The sequence below is a fragment of the Triticum dicoccoides genome, chromosome 3B (assembly GCF_002162155.2).
Source record: "Triticum dicoccoides isolate Atlit2015 ecotype Zavitan chromosome 3B, WEW_v2.0, whole genome shotgun sequence".
Classification (NCBI taxonomy): Eukaryota; Viridiplantae; Streptophyta; class Magnoliopsida; order Poales; family Poaceae; genus Triticum; species Triticum dicoccoides.
The window spans coordinates 193,817,465-193,829,255 of record NC_041385.1 but is presented as its reverse complement, the minus strand read 5'-3'; the positions used below and the strand labels follow the sequence as shown (position 1 = coordinate 193,829,255).

At 56.2% G+C, this 11,791-nt stretch overlaps 1 protein-coding gene across 1 annotated transcript; it reads right to left on the bottom strand.

The window, feature by feature from the left end:
• Positions 1–10,119: 10,119 nt before the first annotated feature.
• On the bottom strand, positions 10,120–11,560 carry LOC119275497 (ethylene-responsive transcription factor CRF1-like). Its single transcript, XM_037556351.1, has one exon. The coding sequence runs from the start codon at positions 11,501–11,503 to the stop codon at positions 10,448–10,450; it is 1,056 nt and encodes a 351-aa protein (XP_037412248.1). The 5' UTR covers positions 11,504–11,560; the 3' UTR covers positions 10,120–10,447.
• Between the last annotated feature and the right edge of the window lie 231 nt (positions 11,561–11,791).

The window sequence follows — 11,791 nt, the reverse complement described above, 5'->3', positions numbered from 1 at the left end:
TCACTGTTCATCCCAGAGGCAGCATCGATCGGCTTCAGTTAGCAGCGGTAGCGAAGGAATCGCTCGATCGGGTTCAGTTAACAGCCATCGATCGATCGCTCGGGTTCAGTTACGCGTAGCCTGCAGTGCAATCGCTCGGGTTCAGTTAGAGCCCAACGCCTCGCTTAGGTTCAGTTAAAGCCAACGCCTCGCACACACGCGCGTACGTGTACGAGAGAAACGCGCATCGCTCGGCCCCCGACCTCCCACCATAACTGGGAACTACCCAGAATTTTCCTCCCCCTCGCTTCTACCTGACAGGGGGGACCCACCGGACGGGCCACCACATTTCGCGAAAAAAATGATTCGCCCCCTAACTGCTGGGACCCACGAGCTACATCTTCGCACGCAAGGAAGTGCGTTCGGGAAAAAAACAATTCGCCCCCTTGACTGTTGGGACCCACCAGCTACATCTTCGCACGCAAGGAAGTGCGTCCGAAAAAAACGATTCGCCCCCCGACTGCTGGGACCCACCAGCTACATCTTCACAGGCAAGGAAGTGTCTGACAGCCGTGACCCACCTGGTCGAAGCGTACGTAGCGTTGTCATCCTGGTCACGAACGTGTACGTACATACTGGTCGATGTAGAGGCGCGCACGTGTCGTAGTAGAGGCGCGCACGTAGCATGTACACGTATGTACAGCGGCCAGGGTGCAAGAAAGAAAATACGGACACGTATGTGTACATATGGGCGGGGTCTCGAACGCCTAGTCGCGCATACGTACGGCAAGGGCTCGTGTTCATGGGGAGGCAACGGAATGCATCGTGTTCATGGGGAGGCAACGAAATGCGTCGTGTTCATGGGGAGCCAACGGAATGCCTCGTGTTCATCGGGAGGCAACGGAACGCATGGGAGCCAACCGGCTTGGACGGAACAGGAGATGGAAACGAGGCCTGGCGTACTGCAGAACGGAGGAAACGGCCTTGTGTTCGACCAGCCAAATTCGGAACGGGGTCCTGTTGATCGGGAGGGGTTTGGCGTACCGCAAAACAGAGGAAACAGACCTCCTACGGTCGAAATGGGGGTCCTGTTGATCGGGAGGGGTGTGGCGTACTGCAAAACGGAGGAAACGGACCTCTTACGGTCGAAACGGGGGTCTTGTTCATCGGGAGGGGTGTGGCGTACCGTAAAACAGAGGAAACGGACCTCCTACGGTCGAAATGGGGGTCCTGTTCATTGGTAGGTGTGTGGCGTACCGCAAAATGGGACTCCACGGGAAACTGTTCATCTCCACCGTCGACCTCCTCCAGCCTTCACGGGCTACCGTCGACTTACTCCAGCCTCCACGGGCTCCTGTTCATCCAGCCTCCACCGCGCGCTACTCCACCGGCTACTGTTCAACCACCCCTCCACCGTCTACTCTTCATCCAGCCCTCCATCGTCTACTGTTCATCCAGCCCTCCACACCACGGGGTCCTACTCAACCACCCCTCCACGGCCACCCCTCCAGCGTCTACTGTTCATCCAGCCCTCCACACCACGGGGTCCTGTTCATCCAGAGGCAACGCCACCGCTCACTGTTCATCCACCCCCTCCCCCCGCAACGCTCACTGTTCATCCAATCGATCGGCTTTAGTTAGCAGCAGTAGCGAAGGAATCGCTCCATCGGGTTCAGTTAACAGCCATCGACCGATCGCTCGGGTTCAGTAACGTGTAGCCTGCAGTGCAATCGCTCGGGTTCAGTTAGAGCCCAATGCATCGCTCGGGTTCAGTTAGAGCAAACGCCTCACACGTGTATGAGAGAAACGCGCAACGCTCGGCCCCCGACCTCCCACCGTAACCGGCAACTCCCCAAAATTTTCCTCCCCCTCGCTTCTACCACGGTTTTTTCCGTCATGGAAGGCCCAAAGAATGTCATGCAGCTGCGTCTCCGGCCTGCCCAGGACGAAAAGTCCATTTTCTACCAGAAGGAAACCAGGAGACTTGGAGATGAAGTCGGAGAAGCAACGAGGCGGCCACGAGGGTGGAGGGCGTGCCTAGGGGGTAGGGCGCGCCCCCTACCTCGTGGGCCCCTTAGAGGTCTCCTGACCTAATTCTTTCTCCCATATATACTCTTATACCCCAAAACCATCAAGGGGAGCCACGAAAACACTTTTCTACCGCCACAACCTTCTGTCCTATGAGATCCCATCTAGGGACCTTTTCCGGCGTCCCGCCGGAGGGGGATTCAATCACGGAGGGCTTCAACATCAACACCATTGCCCTTCCGATGAAGCGCGAGTAGTTTACCACAGACCTACAGGTCCATAGCTAGTCGCTAGATGGCTTCTTCTCTCTCTTTGATTCTCAATACCATGTTCTCCTCGTTGTTCTTGGAGATCTATTAGATGTAATACTCTTTTGCGGTGTGTTTGCCGAGATCCGATGAATTGTGGATTTATGATCAGATTATCTATGAATATTATTTGAGTCTTCTCTGAATTCTTATATGCATGATTTGATATCTTTGCAAGTCTCTTTGAATTATCGGTTTAGTTTGGCCTACTAGATTGGTTTTTCTTGCAATGGGAGAAGTTCTTAGCTTTGGGTTCAATCTTGCGGTGTCCTTTCCCAGTGGCAGTAGGGGAAGCAAGGGATGTATTGTATTGTTGCCATCGAGGATAAAAAGATGGGGTTTTCATCATATTGTTTGAGTTAATTCCTCTACATCACGTCATCTTACTTAATTCGTTACTCTGTTCTTTATGAACTTAATACTCTAGATGCAGGCAGGAGTCGGTCGATGTGTGGAGTAATAGTAGTAGATGCAGAATCGTTTCAGTCTACTTGACACGAACGTGATGCCTATGTTCATGATCATTGCCTTAGATACCGTCATAATTATGCGCTCTTCTATCAATTGCTCGGTAGTAATTTGTTCACCCACCGTATTATTTGCTATCTTGAGAGAAGCCACTAGCGAAACCTATGGGCCCTGGGTCTCTTTTACATCATATTAAGTCTCTTTTCCATCATACTAGTTTCTGATATACTATTTTGCAATCTTTTACTTTCCGATCTATAAACCAAAAATACCAAAAATATTTACTTTGTTGTTTATCTATCTCTATCAGATCTCACTTTTGCAAGTAACCGTGAAGGGATTGAAAACCCTTTATCGCATTGGGTGCAAGTTTGTTGATTGTTTGTGCAGGTATTCGGTGCTTGTGCGTTATCTCCTACTGGATTGATATCTTGGTTCTCAAACTGAGGGAAATACTTACTCTACTTTGCTGCATCACCCTTTCCTTTTCAAGGGAAAAACCAACGCAATATCAAGAAGTAGTAGTCACGAAGAGCAGCTCGAACGGAGGGCTGCAAAGGCAACGGTGTAGAGGTGGATGTTGTGTGGACGTACTCGTCTGAAGCATAGCGCGAGCTCGGGCGAAAAAGGCACGTATGGGCGCGAGTGACCGGGCCGACCGCGGGTGGTGAGTCCGCGGCCACCGGTGAAGAGGCAGCAGGGGCGGCGAGGCCTCGGCCGAAGGCGTGGCCGCGGGAGCCCGGTCTGCAGGCGGGGCTGACCCGCTGGCCGACGAGGCCGTGGTCAAAGAGGGGCCCGCGGGAGCAGGGGACGAGGGCGGTGACGGCGGCGATGGAGGGGCGGTTGGCGGCTCAAACATCAGGTTGGCAGGAGAGGCTGCAGGGGCTGCTGCGTTGGAGGGTGGCGGTGAGGCGGATGCCGAGGGGGACGCCGAGCTGAAAGACGGCATCGAGGAGGGGCCGGCGCTTGACCCAAAGGCAACCGGAGACGGGTGACACGCCTCAAAGACAGGGTCGGGCCGAGGGCGGCGCGCGAGCGCCCCAGGCAAGACGCCGAGGGTCCCACATCATCAACGGCGGGAGGATCAACCAAAGTTACCTGCTGAAACGGAAGCACATGCTTATCAAAGTAACTGTGCCGGGAGGTGAACACGTGGTTTGAGACGGGATCGTAGCACTAATAGCCCTTGGAGTTGGAAGGGTAGCCGATGAAGATGCATGCAACAGAGCGTGGTACAAGTTTATGAGGAGAAGTGCCGACGGTGCTAGGATAACATAGACAACTAAAGATACACAAACCATCATAAGAAGGTGACGTACCAAAGAGGAGGTGGTGAGGTGCGTAGTTCCACCGCGGGCGACAGGGCCGGAGGTTAAGGAACAGTAAGGAGATAGCAAGTGCGTCCATCGAGAAGCGAGGCGGCACGTTAGCATGAATCAGGAGCGTGCGAACGTAGTCATTCAGAGTGCAAGGACGCGTTCGGCTCGGCCGTTCTGCTGTGAAGTATATGAGTAAGTGAGACGAAAAATTGTGCCATTGTGCGACAAAAAAGTGCAGAAAGCAAGATTGTCGAACTCTTTTCCATTGTTAGTCTAAAGAGCAAGAATGGGATGCCCAAACTTTGTGCTGACATAGGTGTAAAAATCCGTCAGGGTGGAAAGTGCATCTGACTTTCGTCGCAAAGGAAAGGTCCACACATAACGAGAATAATTATCAACGATAACCAGAAAAGAAAAAGAAGCAATGGTGGTGGAGTTATTAAACGAAATACGAACGTGTTTGCTGACACGACAAGCATGACAAGTGTGATCCTCTATCTTATTACAACTGAAACTGAAACTCCTAAGAATATGATGAAGGGTGACGGGGTTGGGATGACCCAGACGAGCATGCCAGAGATCAACGCCAGCGGAGAGGGCGACTAGTGCGGTGGTGGTGGAGGAAGGCGGATGCACCGGATAGAGCGTGTCGGGGCTGTCACATTGATGAAGTACCATCCTGGTTCGAGCATCCTTGACACAAAAACCAAGCTCATCAAATTCAACAGTAACAGGATTTTCACGAGTGAAACGACGAACGAAAATAAGGTTCTTAATAAGATGAGGTGACACAAGTATATTAGACAAAGATAAAGGCATGGAATTAGAAGGAAATGAAGTGTGCCCGACGTGTGTAATAGGGAGGGTGGAACTATCACCGACAATGATGAGTTGGGCGGTGGTGACGGGAGTGAAAGAGGCATGATTTCCAGGATGAGCAAACATGTGACCAGTGGCCCCGATGTCCATGCACCAATCACTGCCTCTAGTGTACTTGTTCGGCGTAGGGGCGGTGTGCAACGTGGCGAGAAGCGTCGGGTCCCAAGGCGCAGGTGGCAGCGCCGGCGAAGGTGACAGAGACGCCATCAGGAAGCCGTAGCCATCACTCAGCTACGGCGGCGGGTACCCCCCATAGGGCTGCGGAGCCGCGTAGTACGCCTGATGCGCCGGAGGGCGCGGCATGGGAAGAGTCGACGCCGGTGCCCGTGGGACCGGCATGGTGTACTCATGGATGACACCGGACCACGGGTTGTACCCGCCAGCCCACGGAGGAGGCGCCTGGAGTTGTTGCTGCTCACGAGGAGGACCCGCTGCTTGCGGCTGTTGCCAACCGCCGCGCCGGCCTCCGTGACGCCGATCGGTGGGTGGCGCGGGAGGGGCGGGCACCCTGAAGGGAGGCGACGGCAAGGGCAGCGGCGGCGGCTGCTGCTGCGGCTGGTAGGGCACCGAGTGGCGCGGCGGTGGAGGGGCGGCAGGTGGTGGTGGTGGTAGCACGCCGCGGGTGGTGCTGGCGGCGAGGGCGGTGTGGATGGCCCGCGCCTTGACCTGCTTCATCCGACGCTCCTCCAGCCGGAGGTAAGCCATGAACTTGGCGAAGGAGGGCTCGGGGATGAGGGTGAGGTTCGTCGAGGCATTGCCGAAGTCCTCGTTGAGGCCGCAGTGAGCGTGCTGAGAAGGAGATCATCGTCAATCTTCGCGCCAATATCGCGGAGCTCGTCAACGAGAGTCTTGCGACGGTGACAGTAGTCGTCGACCGAGGAGTTATCCTAGTGGCATAAAAAAACTCTTGCTGCAAAAAAAAGCAACGTTGAAGATGATTGTCGATGAAGAGCCCGTTCAGCTTGGTCCACACTGCGTGGGCGTCGTCACCGTCTTGCACGACCGTCTAAAACAGGTTCGGCGAGATGGTGAGGAAGAACCATCGGATGAGCGTGGCGTCGATGGTGGACCACTCATGGAACGCGGACACGAGGCTGGAGTCGACGGTGCCGTCCACATGGTCGAGGAGGTTGTACTCCTGGAACACGAGGGAGAAATACATCTTCCACGCGTAGTAGGAGGAGTCTGTCTGAGAGAGATGAACTGGAGCCCCCTCGTAGATGTTGAGGTTGCGGATGTCGGCAGCGAAGGGGTTGGAGGAGCCGGACAAGGTGACGGACGACATGGCGGCGGCTTGGTGGTGCGGTTGTGGCTAGGGTAGGGTTTTGGGAAAGCGGCGGTGGGAGAGAGGTGAGACGGCGGCTTCGGGTTGCGGGGAAGGGGGACGCGGGGCAGCTAAGGGAAGCGGGGGAGGCGGCGGATGAGGTGGTGGCGGCGGCGCTAGGGGGTTGCGGCTGCAGGGGGTCGCGGCGGCGTGGGCTGATGAGGCGGTGGCGAGAGGGGGAAAGGAGCAGCGGCAGGGGGTAGCGCGGCGGCGGGGAGGAGGTAGCAGCGGTGGCGACGCGACGAGGGGGCGATGCGGTGGCTGGGGCGGCAGCGGCGCAGAGGAGTGTGCGGCGGCGGCGGTGGAGCGGAAGCTAGGGTTGTAATCTAAAAACTGATACCATGTATGATGATGGAATTGCACGATGTATTACTCAGGTGCAATCGCACGTATATATGATGTACAACGGTGGACCACGTTCTCAACTATACAAGAAAACTAGGAGGTGGGCACAATACACAATATGCAGAACACATATACTCAACATCAATGTCTTTGTCAATTCTGCAAGACAGCTCTCATGGTCAATGTGGATGAAGAGGGTGATCCAACAAAAGAAGACCTTAGTCTGGTGAAAAGGATGGTAGAAACTGAAGGAGGAAGTCAGTAAGAAGGAGAAGCGAGAAGGGACGGCAGCCAAGATGATAGAAAGGTTTGAGAACATCATGTCGGAGGAGGGATGTGTCAAGCCTAATGAGGCAAAGGAGGAAAATATGACCAATGAGTTTGACAAGCTTACCGAGGCACACGTCAAATGGAGGGGACCGGACCAAGGATGAACATTTCGGGCACTTGGGTTGAATGACCGGCTCTCCTACATTCAGAGAACGTGTCCGTGGATGTTTGGGACGTCGGATTTAATGGACGAACCTAGTCTTAGCCGTGCACATGCACGACGGCTGAACTACTCAACATGGGATCCCACTGCTAGCTAGCAAAATCACCAAGCTTCAACAGCCTTTCCTCAGGTTCCAAACTATAATAACACCGAATGCAGATACCTTCACGAGTTAATTAAACTACCATTTCGCCTTTGCATCACCCGTGCACAACAAAGTATCGATCATCACCCACGGGCGCGAGAGGGGCAAAAAAAGCGGCTTTTGACCACACGCGCGCACCACGCCTGTCTTGGCAAAATTCCCAGGATGTTTCGTTTTGAACACTTTGGAAAATACAGCATGAACAGTCCCCACACTTGAACGGTCCAAAAACTACAAATTACTACTAGCAGTGGGAAGGAAAATGAAAATGCTGGACGGCATGGGGGTAAGATGTTGCAGATCCGCGAGACAGGCAGGGGGCGGGCCCGGGCAGCGGGCAGCATGCAGGCCGCTGCGGCATTGGCAGTTCGCCACACATGGGGAGGGACCCCAGCCGAAATCCTTTTGACCCCGGGAAGAACAGCAGAACACGAGACACAAATCAACCAGAACACGAGGCCGGGCAAGGGCCAAGGGGGTGGTGGGACGGCCGGACGGCAGAGGCTGTACATAGCTTGCGATGCACTCAAAGCCGCCCTCCGAGCACGAGCCGTACGCTGCGCCCGTCGAAGCAACAGTGCTCACCGGTCACCCGCCCGCGCGCACTAGCCACTGGCTAGCTAAGCCGAGACGGAGGCGACGGCGACGGTGACGGCGACGTGGGTTCGCTCGCTTCCCGACCGCGAGTCAAACAGCGCGCCGCGCGGAGGAGGAACAACGCCTCCCTCCTCCGCTTGTTTCTTTTGTTTTCCTGCCGTGTCGTGTCGCGTTGGTTTTTCCCAGGTCGAGTTCCCAAGGCCAAGGCCCAGGCCCCGTACCGTACGCCCGGCTCGGACATTCTTGCTTCAGGCCAGCTCGTAGTTACGCCGTCACTTGCTTGGCACGCAACCGTTCTTCCGTAAATTTCCGAAGGGACAAGCTGAGGCGACTGTTGCTTGTGGTTGCTGCTGCTGATCTCTCTCGGGCATTGGGAAGCAGGCAAGCAAAGCAGAGGCAGGCAGGGGCGGCCAAAACAGAGAACGAAAGGACAAACACAGGCTAATCAAGCAGCGGACCGGGGCGGAGGGGCTTTTGGTCTTTTGGACGGACCAACCAAATCCAAACGCTGGGTACACTGTCTGCCCCTGTGGTACTGCGAGCTAGTAGTAACTCGCGAGTGGTACTGGTGTACCCCTAGTACACTGAGCACTGGCATGGGGTTTGAACTGTGACCGAGGGTACCAACAGTCTTGAGTTTGACAAAAAATCTTCTCCGCCGGAACGTGCCGGTGGAGCCCGCGCGCCAGTCGCCGGTGACGCGAACGCATCCGTGGTTAGCGTCCGGAGCAAGAACGGCGACGTAGCGATCAACGGGGCTGAGGTGGCGGCAGATAGATACGAATACGAGCGCACGCATCGGCACGTCCAAGCCGCTAAAACCATCCATCTTTTAACGCACGTGTCGACCCGGCCAACGACGTCCCGATCGGCCGAGCGAGCTGGAGCTGGAGCTGGAGAGACCAGAGATCGGTTCCAACCGGGCAGATCGTAGGCTAATAAAGCTGGTGAGCAGGGGAGGGAGGGGCGCGCGAGAGAAAAAAGGACAGATACTGCACCAGCACTGCACGTCCTCGCACCGCTGCGGTCGAGCCCAGCCAGAGATCGGACCGGTCCGGTCCTGTGTACTGGAGTATCTAGCTCGGTGGCCTGGCCTGGTTCAAACCAAATCAAATCAAAGGAGGGGCAGCGTTGGAAAGCCAAGAAAAGAGAGAGAATTCCCCGTCGCCTTCCTTCCAAAAGGACCACCCCATCCCTGCGGCTTGTCCATGCTCTCTGCTCTGCTCGCCCAACTAAAGACCTCACCTCGCCCTCCCTCCCTCCAAAAGAATAGACACAAAGGAGGAAACATGCCATCTTTTCATGTATCCTTCCTGCCCTTCTCCCTTGTTCACCAAATGGGTGGGCACGTACATTCGACATGCCCGCTTCGGTCCTTTTCCCGGCCGTGTGCTGGATAATAATAACAACCATTAAGTGAGCAGCAAGCTTCCGTTTCGATTTGCAAAATCACTCGCCCTTTACTGTTTCCGTTGTCGTGAGGGTGGTGGAGGGCCCTGAATAGAAAGGCACATAGTCAAAAAGGCCCACGGTAAAAGAGGGATTTGCACCCACGCTCATGCTCACGCTCGCGCCCACCAGTCGCTCTGCTGCAGCGCACGCAGCGGCGCAGCGCGCCCTGCGCCCGCGCAGCGCTGCGCTTCCCACGAGAAAAGAGCGCAAGTTTAACAACCCCCGAGCCAGCTTTTGTTTTCCTAATCTCCCGCTCCCTTTTGTCAGGCGCTCATCTCATGCCGTCGTCCGCCCGACTGTTGACCGCCGCGCCGAGCCCAACGGGCCAGCCCCGATCCAGCGAGCGATTCTTACAGCCCAAGACTCGCAAAGTTGCCAACTAATCTCGTACCAGCAAATCCAACTTAATTTTGCAAAGTTAAAAAAGGCAAGGTAAATCTCGCAATATATACGATGCGAAGCGCCAGCAAATTTCCGAAAATAATGCAGTTAATGTTGGGGTGGTATGCTGCTGCGGCTGTGCTGCGCCCTGCCCCACATTTAATTGCGCGACGACCGACGCCTCGTAACGGAGGCGAGCAAATCGCGGCCCGTATCGGGAACCGACGCTCGCTCCAAACATCGCCGGCCGCCGGCCGGACGGGCTCGTCGTTTCATTGCCAGCCCGCTAGCTGCCCGTACGTTACGGTCCAACGTACGTACTGTTAGTACTACTGATACATACACTCTTCTGTCTTTTCCGATCCTCTTCTCCTCTTCGCCTTTTCATTATTCATTCATTCACATAGAAATATATACGGAAATGTTTAAATCATAACACGATGATACTATTGCTAATTACTGATAACTTGGCTTCAGCGCTGGTGACAAAACCAGCGATGAACAAAGAGACTAATAACAGCCATCCCATTCTTCACTCTCATCTAAACCCCTTCGAGGCTTCCCTCTTCCGGGGATTGTTCGGCGGCAGGCAGCTACGCAGGCGAACGATAACATCATACTCTCTCCTCTCTCTCTAGAAAGACAAAAAAAAAAAATAATAATAACGAATGCAAACAAAATTTGACCGAATTAGGCGCCTAATTCGGTGTTTGTTTTACAGTTGTTTCGCTAGATGACGGGGAGGGGATCGATTTGAAACAAGTCGGTGATATCTTCGAAAAACTCGTCCGCCTGCTGCAACGCCGCCGGAGACGGCGGGCACGGGTTGTAGGCCGACAACGAGCAGTCGCTGGAGAATGTGAAGGCCGGCTCCGGGAGGTTGGACAGGAAGTCCATCGGCGGCTCCGCGAAGTCGGAGAGGAGGTCGAAGTCGGTGTAGAGCGGGGCCAGCTCGCCGGCGAAGTCGTCGCCGGAGAACGAGCAGCCGAAGACGCCGCTCGACTCGTCGGTCTCGGTGGTGCTGGAAGACGACGACGGCTTCTTGGAGGCGTCGTCGTCCACGGCGGCGGCCAGAGTGGACTGAGGGAAGGAGCGGAGGACAGAGGTCGGGGAAGCGGCCGCGACGTGGGACTCCTCGCACGAGTCGTAGGAGGTGGCCGAGGAGGAGCCGTTCTTGGAGCCCGCCGGTGGCTGCGGAAGGCGCTCCGCGACCTCGGTGGGGACCTCCATGTCCTCCCCGTCCTCGGACTGCTGGAAGTTGACGGTGGCGTCGGGGCCGCGCAGCTTGATGGCGGCCGAGTCGTAGACCTTGGCGGCCTCCTCGGCGGTGTCAAAAGTGCCAAGCCACACGCGGACGCGTCGCCACGGGTCGCGGATCTCCGCGGCGTACTTACCCCAAGGACGGCGCCGGACGCCGCGGAACCGCCGCTCGCCGCCGGCCTCGGCCTTCCTCTTCCTCACGGGAACCATCACCCTGGGCCTCGTCGTCGCCGTCGCCGACGCGGCCTTGGCCACCGGCGCCGACTCCTCCACCTTAACCTGGACCGCGGGCTGCAGCCGGATCTCCTGGACGTAGCGCTTCACGCGCCGGCGCTCGCCCTCCTCCTCATCGCTCGAGGAATCGGTGGCGTCGAAATCATCGCAGAACACCCTCACCATCTTGGGCTGCTCGACGCCACCAAACGCCTCCTTCCCCTTGGCCGACGCCGCCACCGAACGCGAGGTCACCTCGACGTGCTCCGTCCTCTTCACCGCCATGAAAAACTCTTCCTCCATGGGCCACATCGAGGAAAGGAAAAAACTCACCCTAAAACTCCACTCGCATTTGCCTGCGCCCCAGACGCGGCCTACCTAAAACCCCTCAAGAATCCCTGTAAAACGCAAGGCAGGCGGGGCAAAGGCACCACCGCCGGCGAACTCCGGCACGGAGGAGGGGTGGAGGGGAAGGCGAAAAGCAAAGGGCTTTTGGCCTGGAAGGAGGGGAGGAGGCGATGAGGGAGGTGCTGTTGAGATTTTTTGGGGGCGGAGAGGGGGGAGGGTGATGTAGAAGGAATGGGGAATGGAGTTGCTGCT

Excerpts from the sequence above, each read along its gene's own strand:
- LOC119275497 (XM_037556351.1), bottom strand. The coding sequence starts at position 11,503 with ATGTGGCCCATGGAGGAAGAGTTTTTCATGGCGGTGAAGAGGACGGAG.